The following is a 26072-nucleotide window of genomic DNA, read 5'->3' on the forward strand; positions in this document are numbered from 1 at the left end:
AGGAGATGAACTCGAAAATATTCTCTTTCAGCGTCTTCATTATAAAAATAATGAACAGCCATGTATATTACACAATCTTTAAAAGTCAGTACATATGTATTTTCCTTATAAACAAGTACACTCAATTAGAACAGCCTTAACAAAATATAAATGTGTGCGTGAATGAAAATGACTGATTTCATATGAAGCGCTTTTGAGTATACCAATAAAGCACTATTTAAGTCTGATGTAATTTCATTATTATTATTATTATTATTATTATTATTATTATTATTATTATTATTATTATTATTATTATTATTATTATAAGAAGAAATAGCATAAAATATTTAAGGTTTAATTAAATTTAAAGAGCCAACTCTTGAGAAACAAAGAGTAAAGACTAAACAATCTTAAATCAGTGGTGTCACAATAAGTGTGTTAATAGTTTGTTCTTCACATCACTGATAAAAATATGAAGTTCATGATCTAATGCTAAATGTAAAATGTAAAACCAAATAAAGACATGTAGAACAAACTTCATTTCTATTCAGACATGTAAATAAGTTTAAAACATTTTTTCATTTGCTATATAATTTGAAACCAAAGAGGAATGCATCATAGTGTCACAAAAGACTAAATAGTCTCAAGTTGACCCAAAATCCTTGGGACAGTACAGCATTTTAACGTTTGTCTCAACAAAATGCCACTCATAACGTGGCGGTGACAGCTTTCCACATCCTTTCGTTTTGCCTGTTGCATTGCGTTGCCACCTGCTGTTGGGCGGTTGTAACTTCAGGCTAGTACCATAGTTGGTTGCTGCGATGTTGGGAGTCATGGAAAATAGTTGCAGATTCGTGGATTAGCAGAAGAAAAGATACTGTCTTTACTTGAGTACACGAGGCTTGTCATTGCGAGTCTGTTTTATTGTTTTAAACGGTGAGATCATTTTCCGGTTTAAAAATGTTTAGCTAGCTATGTTTGAAGCCAGCCACAGCTTGCCTTGTTAACGTTTGTTAGCCTCTTTAGGTGTTCACACGGTTTTTGTACAAGTTAACTAAGAAGATAGTAGGTTACTAAACGTTATGCAAGATTTTTATTTTATATCAAATACTTTATTATGACACATTTTAAGTTGTCTGTGTTGTGCGAAGCTGGGACCAAGCTAATGGGTATTAGCCACCTAAATTGTTAAGGCATACAACTTTAGCAACTTGTTAGCAATGATTTAGGGAAAGCGCCTAACACTAAAAGTGAAAATATTGAAATACAATACAAAAATATCAGATTGTTTGTTGCCATGGCGACTGGTGGTCGGAAATAGGTCACAAACGTTTGGCTAGCGGAGTTCACCAAGCATCAAGTCTAGTGTGAACTAAAAGTGGCTCCGACAATGGCTGTTGTTGTTTCACTTTTTACTTGGTAACGAAGGACCTAACTGGAAGCTCGTGCTAGCCTCTCGCGCGGTGAATGTACGGTCAGTCCAAGCGGGCCATCACCGCCACGCGCAATCCAACTGCAGCTAACGCTAAGCGACTGGTCACCAATTAACCATAACGGTTTTTTTTTCATTTTCTTGGAGTTACGGAAAAGTTAAACAATGGAAGGTTAATGTTCGTCGGTAAGGAGTATGGACTAATGTCAACGTTAACCTCTAACGTTAGGTGTTACAGCTTAGAATAATAATGATGTTTTCAGTTTTGGCTAACTGATTTGAAACCGGAGTCTTTTTGTGGTAATAGTCAATATTACATCCAAATCTAATTTTAAATTGTTCTCGAAAAAAACTCATTTGTGCCTGTTGTGAATAAATACAAACAGTGGAGGTGGTATGTACACTGATGAACATTCGTTATAAATTATGATTGAAGTGAAGCAGTTTATGTAACAGCTCTCTTATTTTGGGGTTTCGAACTGGATTTTCTTCTTTTCGTGTTCTGGAAATTAACCCTCACACTGTTTGTTGTTCTTTCCAGCAAGCTGTAAGTGGGTGACATGGCAACCGGAGGTGCTCCATTTGATGACGGTGCAGAAGAGCTGCAGACCTGGACAGCACCCAATGGCAGTCTGGAGGACAGACTGAACAACATGGTGAGGGCTGACACACAAAGTCCCACTTATACATTGTTTTTGGCAATACAACATACAAACCTATGGTGCCAGTTATTTTCCCATAATTTTATCTGTACATTATACAGTGGTTTGTCAATCTATCTCCTATATAGAACACTCTTTATCAACCTTAATAAAACAAAAATAACCAATTGAATGTATAATCTTGCAATAATAAATAACTGTCAATAAGAACCCGTCAATGATTGCAGGCTTCAAAATCAGATATTGGGTATTTGAGCAAAAAAAAAAAAGTCTTCCAATTTATATTCTCCACTTTAAATCAAATAGAACTTCATCTGCCGAGCAAGTTTTAATTAAAGGCAGACTTTGGCACACCCAAATCTGTTTTTTATTACATTTTGACAAGCAAGCATTTTCAAGATTCTCTTCTTACTGCAGAGAATAGACAAAAAAAAAGTGCCCAGAAGAATGTGCAAACCAGATACCATTCTTTATTAAGGCAAACCCTTTAAGTTTTAGATGTACAATGATTTATATACCACTTTCCGACAAAAAAATCTGACTGGTCTATTTGTTGAGTTAAAATATTATACATTTATTTTATTGTTGAGCGGGTAAAAACAATACTCAATATAATTTTTTTCTTTTTTTTTTTTTCTTTTTGGACTGCGATTACTTTGAACTTGACAGTTTTGGCCAAAATGAGAACAAGTTTGCACTCCTCCTGTAGAGTCTGTCTCAAGACAAAAGGCTTTCTGTTGCCATTCATTTTCAATGCAAACATCATCATTGCAGTTTTAATACCTGTGATCCTCATTGAGTTTGTCATTAAAATAAATGTCACAAAAAGCGTGATTAACATTTTAAATTTGTGTCTCCCATCATTTTTTTTTTCTTATTAACAAACAACATTTTTTACGTTTCCTGTCGTGTTTGAGCAGAACTGGGGGATTCAGCAAAAGAAAGCTAATCGGTCGACAGAGAAGAACAAGAAGAAGCTTTCTGGAGCAGTGGAGAGCCGCCTGACTAATGATATTTCACCAGAGTCCACCCCAGGGGCCGGCCGCAGGAGAACTCGCACTCCTCATTCTTTTTCCCACATCAAATACACGACCCAAATGTCTGTTCCTGACCAGGCTGAGCTGGACAAGCTGCGCCAAAGGATCAATTTCACAGATCTGGATGAGGTAGACATCACAATACTGAACAATGTCTTAGATGTTCCTGAGCCACAGGAAGCATCTAATAAGGAAAGTAGCTGAGGGGACTGGCTGGTAATGGGATGAAACTCTTCAGTGTCTCAGGAAGTTTGGTTGTTATGTGACTGCAGAGCTCAACCAGTCTGTACAGGTCAATCAACGTATTTCTGCTTTTGTGGATCTTTAATATTTTTATTAAATAGCCACATAACATATTTAAAAATATAAAATAAAAACCAGGAAAAAAAAGATACAAAAGTTTAAAAAATAGTTTAGGGAACCAGGAAACAAAAAGACATTTGAAGTTGGAGACAGAACTGCTGGGATTTTCTGGGAGTTTGATGTCTCCATGGAGACCACTCATTACTAACTAAGCCTGCCTAAATCAGGTTTTGGTGATCAATTCTGTTTTTTCTCTGAAGTCCAATATTTTATTCTGTTTTTTATTTTTTTGCATTTGCGTGTTGTGTAAACATAGCCTATTAATGTGCGTAAAATTCTGTGGAAGTTCCCCACAGTCACAGATCTACCTTCAGGATTTGCAGTTGATTTGTTTGGCTTTAAAACCCTTTCATACATGATCTACTGAATCAGGAAAATGCCTGAAACATCATTTGTCAGAAGATCACACTAATCCACTCTACTGTCATAGCATCAGTTTGACTTTTAGTGTCATAAGAAGGTTTTTTAGTCTACCAGCAGAATGTTAGATGATGCTCTTATATCAAATAACAGCTTCATGTTTTGTTACTGAAAACCGTTTCCTGTTAAATGATGTTTAGGGATTTTTTTTTCTTTTAAACTGTAAGGGACAAAAAGGGCATGACTGATGAGTGCTTGTGCATCTACGTCGCTTGAAGTTTGAAAACAAAAATCATGGCCAAGAGCCCAAGTAATGATCTTTGTGGTCTGATCTTTGGTCAACCAGCGGAGCATCGGCAGCGACTCCCAGGGCCGCGTCACGGCCGCCAACAACCAGCGGCAGCTAGACGGAGAGAACAAGAAGCCTTTCAACTACCTGCCTCTGCATGTCAACACTAACAAGAGCAAAGAGATGCTCCATCCCTCAGCTTCTGCCCCAACTACTCCAGCTGTCACCAAGGAAACCAAGAAGCAGAGTCCAGGGCGGAGGGAAACATTAAGTCCCGTAGGTCCTCGCAAGGAGTCGCCAAGGATGAGTCGCTGTGGGACAGACAGAGGACTTCTGACGCAGAGAGAGTATGGGAGGCCAGAGCCCAAAATAGACAGCAGCCAGGTAATGCTTTGTTGTTAGAGACATCTATATGACAGCCAGCTAGTGTTTGATGCTATCAAAAATAGAAAAACTTGTAAAACTATTGAAAAGCTAGCATTTTATCACATTATTACCACAAACTTCAATTAGCACTGGATGATGTTGTTGAAAAACCTATCATGATAGAAGTGTTTCATATCAGTCGATATCAATATAATTGATAATTGAGTTTTTTTGTTTTAAACATCTGAATTAATGCCAAACTGGTGGCATGACCGTTCCTGTTGTAGCCACAGTTTTCACTCCATGCAACTGAAACTGAAACCTGAAACTGCTGCTGCACACAGTACTCAGCAGGTTGTTGCTAGGTAACCAAGAACTGAGGGAGTTAGTTGAAGCCTTTCCTCGTCAGAATGCCAGAATGTTGTGCGGTTCTGGATTGGAGTTCAGTGAATATTCTATAGATTACATATTGAATATTCTATCAGACAAAAAACATTATCTATTGATATTGATCAGACGTCTATTGTGATATATATTGTTATGCAGTTATTGTCCATCCCTGACTTCAATGCATGTTATTTATTTTGATAGACCAAAACAAAAGTAATGATGAATTGGAGGTAAAATTAAAATGCGGCTTTTTGTTGATGGCTTTCGAAAAATATTACAAGCACAAATACAACAAATGTGAGGTGTGGCCGTGTCAGTACGGAGTAGAACCAGGTTCTGCTGAAGCTGCACTTGCTCTGGGTTTTTGTCCACCATTTCAAAGCAAAAGTCTTGGCCTGTTTTTTTTTTTTTTTGTAAAGCTTACTCAAGCTTAATAGAGCTTTTAATACCTAACATATGAGGGGTTATAACTTGTTGTCATGTCAACCAATCATCCCAGATCTCCCACCTTCATCCTTGCTCTGCTTTTTGTGTTAGTGAGATTAAATGACAATCAGGTGGGATTCTGTTCTCTAACTGGAGGGCTTGTGGGACTGAGTCATATTTTGAGCAGAAAGCCAAAAACATTCACTCTGGAGTCTTCAATTTTGCTTTGCAAAAAAATATTAATTGAGAGCCACATCATTTACTTTCATTTAGGTTATTCGCTACCTTGTGTTCGTATTTCACATAAAATCGTAACAAAATGTGAAAAACACTTTGAAGCAGGGTGAAAGTGTCTTTATGTCTCTGTACGGCTGTGTATTTCTACATGGCAGTTCTCTCGACTGCTTGGGGAAAAACCAAAACTAGGATGAAAGTGAGAGAGAGGTTGTGCAGCTAAAACCAGACCATATATAGGACAGTTTCTAAAAATGCCACCAATGGCGCCCTGCGAGTTTCTTGCCCAGCCCCTTCTCAGCCCTCGTGTGTACCAGTCACAGCTATATCTACAGATGCTCACCTAATACGTTTTATGTGTTTTTCTTCTCTTCATCACAAACCACCACCATACTCCCCTTTGTGCGCTCTCAGGTGGTGAGCAAACTGGTTCAGATTCGGGAATACATCAGTAAGGCCAGCGCCATGAGGGACGATCTGGTGGAAAAAAACGACGTTCCCGCCAACGTTGAACGTCTTTCTTACCTCATCGACCACCTCAAGGAGCAGGAGAAGTCCTATCTACGCTTCCTGCAGAAAATGCTTGTAAGTGTGTCTGGTTTTCCCATGTATATCTTTAGTGTTTTTTATTTTTTAAATGCAATAAGACTTTAGCTAAGTTACTTCAAAGGAATGTGGCCTGTGTAAATGATTCCTTGAAATCATAAAGAAAGAAACCTGTTGCTGGGTGGCTGGCATGTGTATGATTTTAAAGGGGCAGTATTATGTAAAATAAATTTTGTTTGAGCTTTACATCATGTTATAATGTTATTCCCTCACCAAAAACATACCTGGAGTATTTCTTCCATGTATGTTTGAGAAACGCTTGGCAACTATTCATTTATGCAATACGCCCTGTGGGATTTAGCCCTGCCTTCGAGATGCAGCTCCTCCTCGGAGCTGCAGTTTCCAAGTTTCAGCCCTCGCATGCAACTCCCTCTCTCGGTTCCTTCAGACTAGCCAGGAGTAATTAGCAAACACCTGGTGGAACTGCATGTCTACTGAGGTTATTATAAGAGCTACTTCTCTGTAACACTGGTAAAAACATTGTTAAAGAGTAAATAAAGGAGCCATGTCGTCCTGAAGATAGAGGTTTAGAAAGAGCAAGAGTTTTCCAATTTCAAGGCACTAAATTATGAAGTAAATTTTTTAAAAAATCATTAGATATTTACATTTAGCAACCGTATTTTCCGCGCTATAAGGCGACCCGCATTATAAGGCGCATAGAATAGACGCTACAGTAGAGGCTGGGGTTACGTTATGCATCCATTAGATGGAACTGCGCTAAAGGGAACGTCAACAAAATAGTAGTCACAGCTATATCTAATAGATAGGTCAGTCAAACTTTATTAATAGATTACAAACCAGCGTTCTGAAAACTCTGTTCATTCCCAAAATGAACAGCTGTACGGTAAAATACTGTAGTTACTTTCTTTGACATGTAGCACAAGTTCCTGTTGAATGTTTCTGTGATTTTTCTCCAGGCCCAGGAGAGTGACTGTGAGGTCGGGACGCTGGACTCCGCGGTCGGATCAGGGTCACTGGCTGACAGCTCCTCCCTTAACATAGAGGTCCAGTCTTCAGATGCTTCAAATATAACTGTGAGTACATTTGTGGGAGATAGTTTAATATTTTAAACTTTAAATTCCTAGGAAAACAGGGCAAACTACAACACTAAACAAAGATCTAAGCGGACGTTATTAGTTAATCTACTGGAATCTAGCAAACCATTTTTCTGCCCAACCCATTTGTACATACTTCTTCACCTCTCTGTTCCTCTGAACCATTGACCCTAGGTGCTTCAAATATTGTATTGTGAATATTCAGGGTGGTAGGACAGAGGGTGTGCGTGCCGACCAGAAGGAGGAGCTGGAGAACCTGCGTAAGCAGCATGAGCTGCTGAAGAAGATGCTGGAGCAGCAGGAGCAGCTCAGAGCGCTGCAAGGCCGACAGGAAGCTCTAATGGCCATGCAGCACAGTGCAGAGCAGGCGCTCGCTGTGATCGAAGACACAGGTGACGTACCAACCCACAGAGACGGCTACACATGTTTTCAAACTAGTTCTATTTGGAGCTTAGGTATATCCTTTCAGTTCCATTTCTTCTTTCCTCACAAACAACTTTTTTAAATACATTATAGGAATAAAACTGAAATATTATACTATACTTATACTAAATATACTTTTCTGTTTGGGAGCTAAATGTTAAATTTTTTGGAATCATTTTTCCAAAAATATTGTCAGAAAGGCAGTTTATATATTTTTCCTCTTTTGACATTTGTTCTCGCCTGCAGTTGTGACAGAAACCACTGGCAGTGTTTCCGGCCTGAGCATCACATCAGAACTGAATGAAGAGTTAAATGAGCTGATTCATCGTTTCCACAACCAGCTGCACGACTCTAAGGTACAGGAGGAACTATATCTGTGGCTAGGTTACCATGGTAACTGCCATGATATATCTGTACCTTCTTTAAAATACTCAAACAATGTGCCGATGTTTCATCTAATGCTGGCCACAATAATTAACATACATACTAAAGATGTACAAAAAGCCTAAAAGTACAGTGTGAGAGGTTTGCTGCTGGAAAAAAAAGAGTTAAACATCTTTATTAGAGATGCTAATAAATGTAGCTATCACCGTAAGTATTAAAGCTAATAGATTTAACAGTAGACAGTTGATTATGGGGTAAACTGCTGTCTTCCACCAGACCAAAACGGTGCCAGATAACCGTCGTCAGGCTCAGAGCCTGTCCCTCTCCAGAGAAGTGTCCTGGTCCCGCCCCCCCCACGCTGTTGGTCCACCTCAGCACAGGCCACTCCTTCACTCCGCTTCCGGCCCACATGCCGGTCTGGACGCCGAGGGAGTGGCCGCCAGCGCCAAACTCACCAAGTTACAAGAACTTAAAGACAAAAAGCAAACCATGGACAAGATTCTGCAAGAGTTGCATTCACTGCGAGACCATACCCTGAACAACAACTCATGTATGGCTCTTTTTCAGCCTTTATTTTTTAATTTTTTCCAACCATAGTGCAGCTTTAACCTTTAAGAAGTGGTGATGAATTTCCTGTGGCGTCCTTCAGGTCGGGGCTTGTCAGCACAGTGCAGTCCAAGTTTAGGAGGATCTTCAGGTTGTACATCAGCTCTCTGCTCCAATGCAGCCTCTACTTCCTTTCAGCCTTTATTCACACAGCAGGACGGCTCTGGTTCTTCAGACAAGCTCAGGTACCAACACAAACACACACACACAGCTATGAACAGCAGAGTGTTTTGAAACATAGGTGAATCTTCTGCTGGACCAGTTTTAGTTTTCCTCTGCTGAATTCAATTTATTTGTGTCTTTTGAAATGCAGTTCTGGCTGGAAACTTACTTTCATCCACCAACATCATCACTGTGATGTTACTTTAAGATTTTTGTGTTTTGAACTTTTACAAAAAAAACGGCTTAAATATTTAGGCGAGTTTGAATGTTTTTTTAAGTTTTTTTCTTTAATTAGCGCTCTGCCAGGAAAAATGAAAATTAACATAAAAATACATAATTAGCTTGATAGTCTTTTAATGTGTGAAATATTGCATCCAAAAAAATAATAGAACCTTCCCAACCTATTTAACTATACATAAATTATTGATAAATTTCAACATTATTAATTTAACATAATCAGGTATTTAATTTTCCATTTTATTTCTTATCTTATTCTTTTATAAATTAGTTTCCTTTATTTGATTATATTTTTTTTCATATTCTGTATTTTAAAATTTTAATCTTTAAATAAACTATTAAAAGAAGCAAAAATGTAACACTTGTCCAAATTGTGAGTGAATATAAAGTTTTCCACTGAAGCTGCATTCATCATTTTGTCTCATCCGCCAACAGGAAGCTGAAGGAGGTCCATAAGCGCCTTAATGAACTGAGGGAGTTGGTTCAGTACTACGAGCAGACGTCTGATATGATGGTGGATGCCGTCAATGAAAATGTGAAAGAGCCTGATGATGAGGAGGAGGAGGAGGATGAAGATGAGACGGAGGATGGATCCATGTTTGAAACTGTGTTTGAGTTGGAGCATGAGAATCGCCATCCTGGTGCAAACCTTAGGTGGGTGGGAAAAATAACCGACCAAATACATGTAGAAATGGTCTCTGTTCTTTTTTTTTTTTTTTTACAAGCCACGACTTTCTGAATCGATTCGGCATGTAAATATGCCTAAATGTTGTCCTGGCTGTCAGTTGGTCATGTTCCATACTGTCCGTCCTGAAATACGTCAGTGATGCTCCCCTCTGTGTGTCCAGAAACCCACAGCGCAGCAGTAATCGGGCGGACGTGAATAGCCTGACCAACGGCCGCAGCTTCAGGAGCGGCACCGCAAACAACCAGGACGGTCGACTCAACACTGAGTGTGAAATCAACAACCGAGCAGCAGCCAACCTCCGCAGCCTCAACGTCACCACGCCTATAGGTCTGCTCAACTAACACACAGCGACTGTAGTCCTGATGAAAAACATTCATTCTTATGTCTGCAGGATAGTTAGAGGATTAATTTGGGGTGTTTTGTAAGAACATGTTCATAAAATCCCATAAATGATAGTTTTTACAGAATTAATTACACATGAGTACGAGAAGTTTTATCGCCAACAAGTTAGTTTTTTTTAATGCAGCAAAACTAATAGTCTCATCTTATATTAGCAGTTTCTGTTGTTTACGTCAGGGTTTCTGCCGGCTCTTAAATGTTTAATTTAATATTTTCCAGCTTAGGCTCTGCCTGTTAGGATAACAAATTTTGCTGGATGATCAATTGTCCTAGAAATTAGCTAGCTGGTGTAAAGAAAAATACTTAAGTGCAAAAATGAAACAAACTGCTGTGTTTCAACAGAATATTAGTTTTTCAAGTTTTACTGAAAACTGTTTTTGATATCTCAAACATTTATGTTCAAAACTATGAATCTTACTTCAATATAAAAAGACAATTTTATATTAAAATTTGCTTCTAATAAAGTGGGAATCTAACAACTTTTGGCTTGAAAACAGGGGTAGCGTCATTCAAGACCCTTACAGTAAAGCTTACTGTTGACTGTAATAAGGAGCTGATTTTGGTATCCAAGCAGTAAGATTACTGGAATATCAAAGATAAAGACCTTCAGCTGCATCATCATCAACACAAATACCCTTCCACGTTTATATCTGGTTATTTGCTCAAATAAAAAACATTAGATAAATTAAATTTTAAAAGTTCTAATTGAGATTCATTCATCTCTAGGTTTATGTGAACATGACCTTATTTAACATGGTTTTAACTTTTACCTTGATTTAGAGTGTCAGTACAACAGGGACCTCCCCTACGTGGAGGTAAAGGATGAGGATGATGATGATGATGATGATGAAGACGGTGTTGATAATGATGAAGGAGGCCAGGCCATGCTTCCAGACAGTGCGTCGGAGTCCAGTCAAGGGAGCAGCTTTGGGAACGCTGCGGGTTTCCCTCCCAAGGTTCACCGCCAGACGGCGACGCAGAAGCTGAGGCAGCTGCAGGAGCTGGTTGCCATGGTTCAGGTACGACACGCAGCGTCTGGCTAACTAACTGGATTGGCTGAACTGAAGAACATCAATTAACTTTACTAAAAGTTTTCCACCTGTTACTAAAGCACTTGCACGCTCTACTGTTACATTATTTTCCCAGAACATTTGAATTAAAACATTTATCGCTAAATACCTATTTCCTGCCTCAAGTACATAGAAAAAAATGGTGTTATAACAGAAACACATGAGCAGTCATCTGTGAAGGTGATTCATCTTCACGTTTCCATTGATTAGCAGAACTGACTGTTTTCTCAAGCTTCATATTTTAAACCTCACTAGTAAAATCAGATGTAGAACATGTTATTTTCAATGTCAGCCTTGAATTGCTATTAAAAGTGGAAGCATAAAGCAGTCGTTTCTTGAACAGCATTAATATTTTCATCATGTTTAATTCTTTGAAAAGAAAAAATATCTAATGTTGTATTAAAGAAACAATGGGTCTGCATATCTGTTTGTGACACAGAGTGATGACACGGATGGAACAACAGCCAATGACGATGAAGCTTTACACCAGCAGCCCAATAACACCCGATCTGCTGTGTGCGGGGCCTCTGGGGCCGGATCCAAACAGAGTCCAAGAGACCTGGCTCTCTCCACCAAGGCCAGGTGCAGTAAAATAAACCGTTAGCATCTAGTCCTGCAACTTGTTGTTGAGTTATGTAATTATCATATGTTTTTCTAACAGGGAGAAGCTGTATGAGGAGAAGTTACGCCAGCAGAAGCAGGAGCTGAGGCAGCTTCATGAGGAGAGACAGAGACTCATAGAAATCCAAGGAAAGATCCAGGACTTGCAGTGGACCTGCCCCGACCTTCCGGTATCTGATTCTAAACAGCTAAAAGTTTAAATTACGAATTTGCTTGTCCAAACGTTATTCAGAGTTTCATGTGTACTAAAATGTGAAGGAGAAAAAAAAGCTAAATTCAGTTTCTTCTCTGGAGGAGATCCTTGACGTAGAGTCTTCCTTTAGATCAACAAATGCTTTGGGAGGGGAGCAGCACCCGTCCCAACTCTAGGTGTCCCATTTGCAAAATGTAATGTAGTGATCTTAGGATGGAGACATAACACTTGACATAGTTAGAAGATCAGAAATAAGGGAAGAAATAAAAATAATTAAATTATTAAAAGAATTGAAACAAGGCAACAAAGATTAATACAAATCAACAGTGTAGAGATTGTCGTCATCATGCTAACTAGCCTTAGCATTCATGACAGGCTTTGTTGTGGTGAACTAGCCGTAGCGTAGCAGAGAGACAAGAAGAGAACATGAGCGGCATGCACATGAGCATGACTGACAAAGTTAAGACCCTCCTCCTGGCTCTGATTGGTTGAGCGGTGTATTTCTGGAGCACTGGGACAAGGCAGAGGAGCTCGACTTTTTTTTTTCCTACACAGGAAAAGAAGAAACATATTGTTTATAAAATTTACATACTCTAGTTTAAAGCTCACACCAGTCATTAAAAAGCTAATAGGATTAGATCATTTGATTTAAAAGTAAATTATTTCCTCCTCTGCAGTCGTCTGTGTCCAGCACAGGCAGCCAGCAGGGTCTGCCAAGGAAGGCTCCGCTTGCAGCTTCCACCCCTGCTAACGTCAAAGCTTCTCCTTCCCCTACACCCAAAACCAACCTAACCGTGCTCAAACCCACCGCTCAGGAGGCAGCTTCTTCTTCCGTCACCGACAACGAGGTAACAGATTCACACCCTCAATCTCCACCCAAAACACTTTCCAAACCGTAAAGCTTCTCATCATGAGGGCTCTCCGTGTTTTCCCCGCCAGCAGCTTTGGTCCGAAATGAGGCGGAGACAAATTTTGCGAGAAGACCTGCGACAGCGACGAAAGCAGCTGGAGTCGCTGATGGCCGAACATCAGAGACGTAGCGGTTTCCGTGACTCCCCCTGTCAGATGGAAGAGCAGGACGGGAGTGCTACTCTCTCGCAGTCCATCAACAGGGATGAAAGGTAGAAGACGTACTTCCTGTCTCATCATATCAAATCAGTTACAATGTTTCATTTCCCTTTGGGGTCAGTAAAGTATTTTTGGGCTTGAATGTTGTTAATCACTGTCTAATTTAAAGCTCTGTTGTCATCCTAGTATTACTGTTTGAAGTATTAATTGTTGTTCCACCAGCAGCTACATGTATTTAGGATTAGCTGATATCTGAGGTTTATTATTGCTGATACTGATCTAATACAGAAAAACAGTGCTGGATTGATTTGAAAAGTTTTTTTGTTTTTTTAAACGCAGACATAAATGTACTGAAATACAAATTAATTTGTTAAATCTGCACTAGTACAGCACACTTTAATACACCAATAGCTTCCCAAGCTTGGTCAAACATGTAAAAAATAAACGGCAAGAAACCGTTTTCAAATTCAGAAAGTACAACTAGAAATTTTAAATATAAAGTAAAATAAATAATAAAGCGTAGAATTTGACTGAATACATCTGACCTCATGGATCGGGGAAAAAAATCTGAAATTTTTTTCAGTATAGTGACCGATGCAGATAAAACTATTGGCTCGGTGTGTCTCCTCTCATAATTCTTATTTGTTATTAGAACAATGGCAACATGGGGTTCCAGTCCTTGCAACCTGGATGATGAGAATGAGGAAGAGGATGATTATCACTCTGAGATGTGCGCTGAGGAGGAAGAGGAAGAATGTACAGAGAGCAGCTCCGATGATGAGATCCACATCTACTCGTCGAGGATGAACCAGAGCTCCTACAGTAACGGGAAGAATCAGGGAAGGTGAGTCCAGCTGGCAGAAGGTCCACTCTTTGGCCGTTTTAGCCCTGCTGGTGTGAGATCTGTCATCTCTTTCTCTGTCTGTGTGCGCTCAATGCTTCAGTAACCCGAAGCCTCCGGCAGCCTTTTCCGGCGACGTCGAGGCTCATCTTCACAACGAGACGAAAGTGAAGGATCAGAGCCGAGGCACAAAGCCGCCTGTGGGCCAGCACGGAGGCGTCCGGCGTCAGGAGAACCTGCGCTGGGCCTCTGAGCTCTCCTTCGCCGAGGGCTCCGGCCACTGGCAGGATCAGATAAACCAGCTCCAGAGGCAGCTGGAATTCAGCACCAGCATGTGTCAGACGCTCCTGCAGGACCAACAGGTGAGAAGACACATTCTCTCTGTTTGGACCTGGTTCTGACAGGTGTTTTCCCGGTTGGATGTTCTGGTCTGATTCAGGATGGAATGTCTGCATGTTCACATCTGAGCTTTTAGGCCAAAATTCAGAATCTCAGACTGACTTGTCTACTCACAAGTCTTTTCTATATTTCAACTTAGTAAGATGGAAACTGTGTGACTGCAGCTTTACTCTCCAGTTTGACAGACTAGCTTTATCCTATCATAAACTGGTTTATTGATATGTTTAAAATATTCTCTAACAAATGTACTTGTTTAATCTAAAACTATCATAATAAAAGCAGCTTCACACTCTAACCCCGTGTCTGAACAGCGTCTGACTGATGGCTATGCTGGTATTCCGTCTTGATATTTACTCAGTCAGTGAAAGTGATGCTTTTTATCCACAGACTCTGTCATACATGTTACAAACCCTGCTGACGGGTCAGTACAGCGTATTACCCAACAACGTGTCGTCACCTCAAGTCCACCTGGTGATGCATCAGCTCAACCAGTGCTACACCCAGCTGGCCTGGCAGCAAAGCAACGTCCAGAGGTGAAACGACAAACTTGTATTGATAAACAGGAGTAAGTTCTTTCAGATGGAGGTTTGTCTGTAAAGTTTCCCTTTGCTTTCAGGCTGAAACAGGTTTTGAACGACCTGATCCTCCAGCAGCAGCAGCAGCAGCAGCCCCCCCCCTCAGCAGCAGGTTGGCAGACGCAGAAGCGGACATCTGCTCAGGAGTCTGGTCCTGGCTCCTCCGCCTCCCCCGGCATCTTCCTTCCTTTTACCTCTACAACACATCCTTCAGGTGGAAACTTGGCGAACTCCGCCTTATCTCCATTCTGCCCTGGTATGGCATTCACATTGACTAGTTTTGGGGTTTATCTTGCTTTCGCAATAAGCAATTAATCAATTAATTGCATGATAAATTGGAACGGGATCAATAATTTTGATTTTCATGATGTATCGTTTTTCTTTTTTCGCTCTTTCCATGAAAAACTGCATGACCAAAGTCTTCAGTGTGGTGTTTTGGTCTCAACTGGCCCTTTTTTTTTTTTAGCAACAATTTTGTTAACAGAGACTTCATCATTCATTTTATTTGTTGTTTCTGTTGTTTTGTTTGTTTATTTTGAATATTTAAAATGTCTTCTAGTTCCAGGATTAGATGTTCGTTGGAATTGAAAGTTTATTTGTTTTTGAGAGACTATTCTTGCATTATTATAACAATGTTATTGTTAATCATAATAACTCCGGACACAATTTATCGTCCAGCAAAATTTTTCATGAAAGGCCTAACCTTGCATAAGAAGCAGCAGATTTTTAGGTTAAAAATTATCCTTTTTTTTCAATAAATGAAGAAAAGGAAGTCTGACTTTTTTCCTTTTTTTTGTCAGTGTGTTAAATGTTTCTCTTGTCTTTCATCCTCACTTGAGGCTTCAACTTGTATCCATCATTCCCTGGTGCCATGGGTGAGTCTCCTCAGAGTGCAGAAGGTCCAGCTTCACCTGAACTTTATAAACTGGATCCCAAGACATTGATCAAAACCGAGTACATGGGTTTCCCTCCGCCACTGCAGCGCTCTCCTGTCAACACAACTTCGGAAAGAGGGTAAGACAGGATATTTATTGTCTGTTATTTAGGTTTACATTTTAATTTCTGCTTGTATTTTTATTGTTCCATTTATTTTAGATCAGCTGCACGACTGAACACCTCCTACACCAACAACATAACCCGACATCTGCCGTCTAAAGCGGAGCTGCAAGAGTCTCCTCCCTCATCCCTCATCTTTAACAAATCCCAGTCTAGGGCGCAGGAGTTTAAGGCTTCACAGGACAGCTTTTGCAGTATCCCTGATCCCGATGATCCTGCCACGGTCACAAAAACCTTTAAGGCTGGGAAAAAGGCCTCTGCACAAGCCAACCTGGCATCTCGAAGCAAAACCTCCAAAAACAGACGCAGGAAGAGCAAAGGGCACAACAAGAACAGCGAAGGTGACCATTCTCACTCTGCTCGCAGTTTATTAAACACGCTTCTCACATGTGTGAATACGTAAAGCTTAATAAAATAGATATTACCAGATTTCATTGTTTCGCTTTGTCCTCCAGGCCAAGACAGCGACAGCTTTAGCAGCATTGCAGAGTTCGGCCAGGAGAGGGCAGCCTTGTCTCATCACAAAGACCAGAATCAGATTCTGTTGGACAAACTGACTCAAGAAAAACTGGACAGCAAGGCAAGGCTCGGAACCAAACGGAACGACCTGTCCTCCGGTACGGCTCGACCGCTCGCAACTCAACGCTTCCACTTTACCTTTCTGAGTTCCTGAATTTATTATTATTCACAATATTTTTCTTCATTTTTAGCTTCATTTTCAGTTTCTTCCGATTCAGTTATGTTTCTTTGCACATTTGTCATTGCCCTGACTCTACTTTATTTTGACACAAGTTGCTTTTAATTTATCCTACTCACAGCTTATGCTTGGAGAACTCCCTTCCTCTCTAACAGAATTGCATGCACAGAAGCTCCAGGTAAAGTCACCATTGCACGTCTTCCATCACTTGGTTCTTATCTAACCATCATGCATGCCTTTTATTCACCTAAGCCCTCTCTATGAAGTCTACTTTTATGTGCAACCTTTTTTGCTAAGTAAAAGTGTCATTTCCTTATTTAGCTTTGATTAATTAAAGCACAAAATGTTCCCAAGGCTGACATAAAATCTCTGGCTTGTAGATGCGAGCAGCGACTTCTCCTTGTTCGAGGCGCTGCGTGAGACCATTTACTCCGAGGTGGCCACTCTGATATCGCAGAATGAGTCGAGACCCCACTTTCTCATCGAGCTCTTCCATGAGTTACAGCTGCTCAACACAGACTATTTACGCCAAAGAGCTCTGTATTCGCTGCAGGTGACTCCCGTTCCCATGATTATCTGTCTGTCTGAGCCAGTGTTGTTTTAAACAGAGATGTGTATTTTGGGAGAAACCTGCGACAGGATGCAACGAGCCACCATTAAACAGAGAATGAACTGACACAAAACATTGAGATATCAGATGCACTGCAAAAACTCTAAATCTTACCAAGTAATTTTGGTCTAGAGTCTAGTGCAAATATCTTAGTGCACTTGAAATAAGACAAAACTAACTTGCTAGTAGCTTTTCAGCAAGATGTAGGAGATTATTTTAAGTAAATCTTTAAAATTGATGAAAAAGTGGTAGTTCCATTGTCAGATTATTTCACATGGGGAAAAATGTGTTGTTATAAGTGAAGCAATCTGCCAGTGGAACTAGAACGTTGTCACCAATATTAAATCATTATTTACCTAAAATAAGCCCCTATATATTGCTGAAAATGCACTTATGAGTTAGTTTTCTCTTATTTCAAAGTATTGAGATATTTGCAGTAGAAACTAGACCAAAAACACTTGGTGAACAGTTGTGTCTTTTAGCAGTGATGGCTATGGGTGTAATGGTGTGTTTCCCACAGGACATAGTGACCAAGCACCTGGCAGTAAGACGTGCAGCCGAGGACCAGCTGCCCCCCTTGGGGTCGGTTGTGTGGACAGCAGGCTCTCAGTCTGAGCTGACTCCCAGCCAGAGTCTGGTCACCAGTGATGAAGTGAGTCGGCTGTCAGACGGTGTTGAGGCTGGATAATAAATCAATAACAAGATATGTTGAAATGGACACGTGATCCATATCAATAGATATGTACGTCTGAAAGAATATTGAGTCATTTCACAGAACCGCAGAGCATTCTGGGGTATGGACAGCAGCCTGTTGCTAGGTAACCTGTTATGGTAACGTAGCAACAGGTAGGTATTGTGTGCAGCAGCAGTTTCAGGTTTCTCCACAGTGCCTCATAACTGATTAAAAATCAAAAAGCAATGCCATGTAATGAAAACTGCGGATAAAACAGAAAAGGTCAAGCCACCAGTTTGGCATTATTTCAAATATTTAAAACAAAAAAAAATGATCAATAGTTATTGATATCAACTGATGACTTGGACTAGGCAGGAATATGCTATGATGCTCTTTATTTTTCTCTCTCTGTCTGTCTGCGTCTCTCTTTCACTTTCTATCTCAATTCTGATTAACTTCTCTGTTCCTGCTGTAGAAAATCTTCTCTGAAGAGTTACCTAATTTATTTCTGAGTTCTATTGCTTGCAGTTAAAGGGGTCTGAATACATACCAAACACGCTTATTGTTTTCCATCCCTTTAACAATTCTGCATTACTTTGTTTTTACTCTCAGGTAAAACCCCAGTAAAATTCATTAAGGTTTGTGTTTGTAATGTGACACAATCTGGCAAAGTTTGTGGCCTATGAATAAGTCACTGAACTTTCTATCTCTAACCTTTTTGTTTTCTCATGTTTTAGATTTCCTTTTATTCTCTCCTTCAGCCCTTATAGCCAACCCATCCCTTCACTTCCTTAACATTCTCCCTCTTCTATATTTAAATGCATCTTTCATTAGTTTCTCACTCAGCCTTGTCTCCTTTCATCTGTCTCTATCTTGTCCCCTGTCATCCTTCCATGTTTCTTTATTCTCTGATCTTAATTTTCTCGCGCCCTTCTTCATTGCCTTTGAATTTGACTCGACAGCAGAGCCTCAGAAGCCCGTCTATAAAAAATGACCCCCATCTCTCCGCGTCTCTTTTGCCAGATTAGACATGTGTTCTTTGTTCTCTCTCAAGGTCCCCAGAGTTGTGTTAATTGGGAGTCAGGTCTTTTGTCTGTCTGAATATTCCCTTTGTTCAAGAGTGATGGGTGAAATGTTGGAGCTTTTCCCCCCGTCCTGATCTGAAAGGAAAACATTCTGGGGAAGTTGTAAAAGCGTCTATAAAATCTGCCCTGGTTTTCCCCTGTGTCCGTGGATTCTTTAGGAAACAGGACCATCTTTATGCTAAAGTTTCAAACTCAATATCCATCTAAAGAAAAATCCTCGATACCACTTGCGATACCATGGCAACATTTGTTTTGAAAGCACAGGATTGCATCTAGTGGAAAGGGAGCAGACATTAGTTCTACACCTGTCTTCTTCCAGAATGCATCTGCCCCCAAATGGTGAAATACAGAAGGATTCCTGTGCTAGTAAGAGAAACACAACTACCAATAATTAACACACTCTGGGCCAGTAAGGCTGTGAATATTTCCAAGGTCTCTGTGATTGATGTCACCCTGTCTGATCAATCAGACACTTAAAAAAAATAACTTAAAAAAAATAACATTAATATCTCTTTGGCTAAAGACAACACAGCTGAAAACTGTAATTAGGTTTACTCTCAGTTCTCAAATTTCAGACATCAGCAGCTGCATTTTCATTACAAATGTGAACAAATCTTGGTCTGTGTTCTGATGACATCTAAAAAATACAATTTCAAAATTCCTCGTGCCTTGTTTCCCACAGTGGACAGGTTGACCAGCCCTCCTGTGACTGCAGCATCTGATATCCGCTCTGTCCCAACCAGCAAAGACTCTGCACATTAACAACCGTGTTGTTAACAACCTTTTTAAACCAGTGTTTAAAAAGTGAATGTGTGTGGAACGTGAACCCTAACAAAGACTGCCTTCGTCGTTTCAGGAGGTGATGGAGAAGAACTTGAGACACGAGCAGGACCTAAAGAGGAGAGAAGACGCAGAATCTGTTGATAACGACAGCAACATGTCAACCTCCTCCAACCTGGAACCCTTTGCTAGTGATGACCTGGGTATGCGTACACACGTCTCTGTGCTGCTTCTTTTTAAAAATCAGGTTCAGGTTTACGGTTCACCATCTTCTCCTTTTCCCTTTGTGTACTGACTAAGAGCTTTGCTTATAACTTGGAACTTTAGCGAAGGATCTGGTGCCTTTTTTTTTTTACAGGGCTTCTCAAGTTTCATCTTTAACCAACCAGTTTACACATTAGGATTAAAGCTGCAGAGTAAATTGGCTACCTTTCATTAGCCGACCTCACTGTAATCAATTCAGAGTGAGGCTGGGAAACCGTGTTCCTGTGCTGTAAAGCTGGTTGCATTAATATTCACTCCGTTCCTCTTCCTTCACCTCATTGATTGCTGAACCCTTCACATTCTTTCTGTCTCTCTCCTCGCCCTCCTCCCTGTGCCTCTCTGACAGGCAACACCGTGATTCATTTAGACAAAGCTCTGGTGAGGATTAGGGAGTATGAGCGCATGAAGCTTAAAGCCGAGTTTAACCCTCGCAGCGCCAGCAGCAGGTCTGACGCGACAAATGCTAGAGGTGCTTCCGCTAACCCCGCTGAACAAGTGGAAGGTATACGATCACGTGACAAAGCTTTGAGCTCAGCATGTCCAGAAAACCTGGAGCTGTGTTTGTGTCTCTTCATCGTTCTGTCGAAGCGCCGGCGTTAAGTGTTGCTGTCTGTGTGCAGAAAGTGCAGCCAACGGTGTGCACTGCCCTCAGATCGACACCCAGCAGCTGGACCGGCAGATTAAAGCCATCATGACCGAAGTCATTCCCTTCCTCAAGGTACAGTGAAAGAAAACATAACCAATATAAGTCAATGGAATCAATGGAATGTTTGCAGAAAAGGGGGAAGATATTAATCTGCGGTGCCAAAGAAATTGCTTATATATAGACATACAAAACAAATTTACAGCCGTTGTACGTCATCCAAAGAAATCCATTCAAGTACTCCATAAAGTGTTGTATTGGGAACATGCTGTTTTTTTGTTGTTGTTGTTTTTAATCAAATCTACTGAAATTCTGAGACCTTGTAACATTTAAAACTGTACAATTCGTGTTTAAAGTAAGAAACTATCATCTTCCACAATATACAAAAAAAGAGAAGGAAATTTTAAAAAACAATGTATTAGAAAGATTTTTGTAGTTTATCAGTGTGTGGAGTAGATTTATGGAATGGATTGAATGATGAGCTTAAAAAACAGTACAAATACAAACCAGCTTAAAAACTGTTTAAAAAGGAGATTATTGGGAAATATGCTGTACAAAATCACTGTTTCAAAGACCAAACTATTGATGATATAAAAAATATATAAGTAATTGTACAGTAAAGGATGAGAAGGAATCATAAGGTCTTGTACCAGCTACCTTCTCCTCTTCGAACAGACAATGCATTGCATGTCAACTGGGAATGATCATTTGTTTTATTTATTTAGTTTTTTCTTGTTTTTACTTTTTGTTTGTTCTAAATAAATAAATCGATAGATTTCAAAGTTTCCTGAAAATTTGACGGATGCATTTTCTTGATTTTATTTTTTTAAATTTTTTTTTGAAGGAGAACATGAATGAAGTGTGTTCCCATCAGCTGCTGACGTCCGTGCGCCGCATGGTGTTGACACTCACCCAGCAAAACGACGAGAGCAAGGAGTTTGTTCGCTTCTTCCACAAGCAGCTGGGAGGAATCCTGCAGGTAGGAGCAGCTCCCTGCACCCTGCCATGCAGGCCCAACACGTCGAGGCAACGTACTGGAAAAACCTCTCCTTCTTGTGTCCTTCAGGAATCTCTCTGTAAATTTGAGGGCCGCACGCTGAGGGACTGCGGGGAGGACCTGCTGGTGGAGATCTCAGAGATCCTCTTTAACGAGCTGGCCTTCTTCAAGCTGATGCAGGATCTGGACAGCAGCAACGCTGCCAACCTGGGAGCTAAATTTAAAAATAAGAAAAAGTCTCCACAGCTCTGTAAAACAAATCAGAACCTGGAGGTTATTTACTGTCAATTGCATTTTACATCCCACTTTTCTATGATGTGAAATCCCGTTGGACTAATTCAAGTCTTGTGTTAATTGCGGTTAATTAGGAGAACTCTGAAGCAGATGCTGCCAGGTCTGTTTCTCCGGCATTTGCTGATGAGGACAAGGTGAGTTATTGGGATAATCCAGATCTTTTTAGCCGTTAAGCAGGATTGTTGGGTTCTACATACTTTTTTCTGGAGTTTTTCAAATTAAAACAAGTTGAATCAAAGTTCATGCTATTAAGCTTGCAGCCTGCATTTAATTAGTGGGTGGAAACGTTCCTTATAAGTTTGGTGCATTTGTACTGAAAGGAGAAAGCAGCTGTTCTCAGTATTCAACCTGTTTTGATTTAGAAAAAACTGCCCAATGTTTCTCACTTCAGGATCAAGATGAGACAGAAAAGCAAGAATGTGGCGTCCTGCAGGAGGATTACCTGCAGACTGAGGGGAGGAGCAGCAGGAGCAGCCATGGGTCAGAAGGTGAAGAAGAGGAGGAAGAAGAGGATGAAGGACATGAGAAAGCAGCTCCTCTGTCAATCAGTAAGTGAAACATTTAAAAAAAGAAAATAGAAGCTGCAGGAATTCTCAGATAATATTTCTAATATTGTTTTCAATAGTGATCCAGTAATCTGATGGTAATATCTGTAAAAGTCCTGATATTGAAAAAAAATTCTAAATCAGGTATTGATGCCAATGCTCCTGATCTATCAGGGCAGATCTATTCAGTCTAGTTCTATGTGTTGTGCATGAGCGATATCATGCTTTATTATTTATTTTCTATTATCTTTTGAATTTTTAATTGCCCTTTCTGAACCATTTGAAATAAGTTTGTAGCAGTTTATTTTTTACATGTTTGACCAACATAGTCAACCTGTTGTTTTTGTCAGTTTCAGTTTCTTTATAATTTTCCATTGATTGTTCTATTCCTAATTGAACTGACCGAACAAATGAAAGTTGTTTTTACATGTTTGACCAAGCTTGTGAAGCTCTAGGTGTATTTAAGTGTCCTGTTCTGACAGGACACTTAAATAGAGAGTTATCGAAAAAGTTCATTCGGTACATTTATGTCTTTGTGTTTAAAAAGCATAAATGCTTTAAATCAATCAATTCTTGTCTGTAGGTCTGTCTAAAGCAGAGACTCAGGCTCTGACCAACTACGGCAGCGGAGAGGATGAAAACGATGAGGAGGAGGTGGAGGAGTTTGAAGCTGGACCTGTAGACGTCCAAACGTCTCTGCAGGTTTCGGCTGACGGACAGGTGGAGCAGGAAGTCGTCGCGGCGGTGAGCCTTGATGAGAATGTGTTTCTGAAGCGCCAAGCAGCTGCTCTGTTCACTGAGATTTAACTTTGTGTTTGTGCTTCGTTCCAGGTCACAACCAGCAGCGAACCTGAGGAGAAAATGTCTGAACAGAACTGTTCACAAACGAACGGTGAGCCCAGTGTAACTTCAGTTACTTTTTTTTTTTTACTTTTTATGTGAATAAAGAAGGATGTTTATGTTTTTATTCATTTCTAGTCGGCACACAACAACATAAAACCTCGTTACAAACAAAGGAATAAAATAAAGCATAAATGGTTATACCCGGTTGGGTATAAATAGGCCTCTCACGATAACAAAGTTTCTTGGACAATAAATTGTCATAGTAACTATTGTTACTGGGACAATTGATAATTGACAATTGATAATAATGCTGTTTTGAGACATCTTTTAGTAATAACCGCATAAATGCAAGTTTGCCCTCTCCAAGTCCAATAAGCTTTAATTTAGTAAAGAACACTTAACAATGCAACTGGAAGATCTTTTTAATATTCAAATAAATAAATTGAAAATAAAAACCAAACACAACCAATCCATAAATAAAATGGAATATGAAGTCTCTGTAAACAAAATTGCCCTTAAAAAAAAAGTTATTTGTCAGCATAGAAATGATCAAGTTAATTTTAATTTATAATGCTATTAATTGATTTTTATGGTACACTGGCCTCTGTTGATTGGGTTATTCAGTTATTTTTGTATTGGTTTTGTTCCTACATTCTGTTATGTTATTCTGCTGCATTCCTTAATTTGCTCATACATTATTTCGGTGCTTTAAAAATTAAAAACTGGATAAGCCATCAAACCAATCACATAAATTCCATGCTCAAAAATTATGAGAAGGAGAAAAAAAATCTGTTTGTTTGGTAGGACAGTAACAGTGACACTGCATCTCTGAGTGGATGATCTGGAGGAATCCCAGAGCTTTTCGAGCTCTTCCCCTCCGTTCTGATTGAAGACGCTCCCTGATGAGTCTCCCCATCTCAGCTTTTAATGGTGCACATCTCCTCTTGTCCTGCAGAGGTCAGTAATCCAGCCGAGACCTTGGACTCCTCAGCTGAAGGGCGCACTCTGGTGGAGCTCCAGAGCCCAGAGGAGCAGCAGGAAGCCGGGGCTGCAGCTGCTGCAGAGGGGGCTGCTGAACCCTCCCACGACGTTCCCAAGGAGACGGCCAGCAGCAGCAGCCCCAGCTCAGACTCGCCCGTCCTCGTTAGCGGCGACGTGAGTTTGCTTGTTGTCCCTCTGTTCGACACGAGTCGTTCATGTTAAATCCTTTTATTCATGCTGCTCAGCTTTCCGTCATGCAGGAAATCGGATCGGGAAACACGAGTCAAAAGTCGGACGAGGAAGACTTCGTCAAGGTGGACGACGTTCCTCTGCAGCTTACGGTGATGTGCGAGGTGAGGAAGGAACTTTGCAGTCCGTCACTCTGAAAGCAACCAGCGGACAGGGCGTCATGTGTGCTGTGTGCCAACAGGAGGAGCTGCAGAAGAGGATCGTGGAGGAGCAGCAGAACAACAACCTGTCTGTGGAGATCCTGAACGGGAACGCCGAGCTGCTGCCCGGGCTGGTGGGGAACGCTCAGGCTCTGAAGGAACCAGGTAGGAAGGACTGAGAGCTGCGTCTCTGTTCCAAATGTACGCAAAACCTTGTCCATATTCCGCTAATGTGAAAAATACACTATTTCACAATTATGGTGTTTCCATTAAATAAGAAATGCAATTAAGTTTGTTCATGTGAAAAAAAAAATTATGTTATGATCCCCCTGCTACTTCCCATCATCATCATCTTCATGGTTTGTGCCAGTGGCAACATTCGGTTGCTGATCATGTTCATTATGATCTTAATTTTTAATGACTTATCATGTGAACAGGCTTATTCACACGTGATTTTAATTTAGCTTTTTATTTAATAAAAGCACCACAATTACAAAGTTGTGTTTTTATGACATCAGTGGAATATTGACAGTTTTGCTCGCATTTGTAACGGAAACTCGACTACCGTTGTTGTTTTTTCAGACACCATTGATGCCCAGAGCGTGTAAAGACTCCAGATGTCTCACTCTGCTGACTCACTGAGAATCCTCCCCTCAGTTCGCTTCTCTAATCTGCTCGTTTGGACGAGAAAAGTTCTACGTTAGCTGTGAATCTTTAAGGAAGCTCAACACTCTAAATTCATTTTGTTCCTTAATGTTTGTTGTAATTTACCGATTTGTTTGGCTTTATCTCCTGCTGCTGATCACATCCAGAAGGTTCTTTGGTTCTTGGATTAGTTTGACATGTTTTATTAATATTTTTACCTCTTCTTACCTGGCCCTGCTGTAGCTCTTTTCACTGTATTCATAATCATAACCATCTCTTGATGGTTCAACCAGCTGCTGTTACAACAAATAGTCTGTGTAAAATTAAGTACACCCTCTTTAAATTCTAGGGTTTTATTTGGAGGGTTTTGTTTTTTTTTCTGGCAGTGTATTTAATTTTTGGCCACATGTTCCATGTTAATGTCTTCTTTGGTTTTCCACTTGAGGTTAGATTCAGATAGTTTTAGTATCTATAGAGATCATTAAAGTTCTGGAACTGAGTGTATTTTTTTAATGACTGTATGTACATATATATATATATATATGTGTGTGTGTGTGTGTGTGTGATGGGGTAAATAGAGCTAATCTGTTGACGTTTTTCTGCTCAAAATGATTCTTCTGTCTCATCCTCAGAACTGTAACATGTTTCTGCTTTTCTTATAATAAACCGAATGATTGGAGCTGCTGAGCTGCTTATTCAGAA

The 26072-nt window shown here is 40.2% G+C and overlaps 1 protein-coding gene across 2 annotated transcripts; it reads left to right on the forward strand.

The window, feature by feature from the left end:
* The first annotated feature begins 736 nt into the window (after positions 1-736).
* On the forward strand, positions 737-26049 carry pcm1 (pericentriolar material 1). 2 transcript variants are annotated; one of them, XM_028016623.1, is made up of 40 exons: positions 737-918; positions 1956-2070; positions 2997-3242; positions 4183-4509; positions 5956-6126; positions 7065-7181; positions 7408-7594; positions 7872-7981; positions 8286-8559; positions 8659-8800; positions 9450-9668; positions 9863-10029; positions 10882-11120; positions 11611-11753; positions 11833-11962; positions 12663-12833; positions 12925-13106; positions 13706-13897; positions 13998-14256; positions 14681-14826; positions 14910-15124; positions 15708-15882; positions 15964-16265; positions 16380-16541; positions 16743-16799; positions 17002-17174; positions 17752-17883; positions 19846-19972; positions 20380-20535; positions 20654-20751; positions 21521-21655; positions 21743-21946; positions 22042-22101; positions 22359-22515; positions 23096-23256; positions 23344-23404; positions 24311-24510; positions 24597-24689; positions 24767-24890; positions 25308-26049. In XM_028016623.1, exons 2-40 carry the CDS (start codon positions 1975-1977, stop codon positions 25331-25333), a joined length of 6336 nt encoding a protein of 2111 aa, XP_027872424.1. In that variant the 5' UTR covers positions 737-918; positions 1956-1974; the 3' UTR covers positions 25334-26049. The 2 variants fall into 2 exon arrangements, with proteins under 2 accessions (XP_027872424.1, XP_027872425.1); XM_028016624.1 differs by having other exon boundaries at positions 12928-13106.
* Positions 26050-26072: the final 23 nt, after the last annotated feature.

This window comes from Xiphophorus couchianus, chromosome 5 (genome assembly GCF_001444195.1).
Source record: "Xiphophorus couchianus chromosome 5, X_couchianus-1.0, whole genome shotgun sequence".
Lineage (NCBI taxonomy): Eukaryota > Metazoa > Chordata > Actinopteri > Cyprinodontiformes > Poeciliidae > Xiphophorus > Xiphophorus couchianus.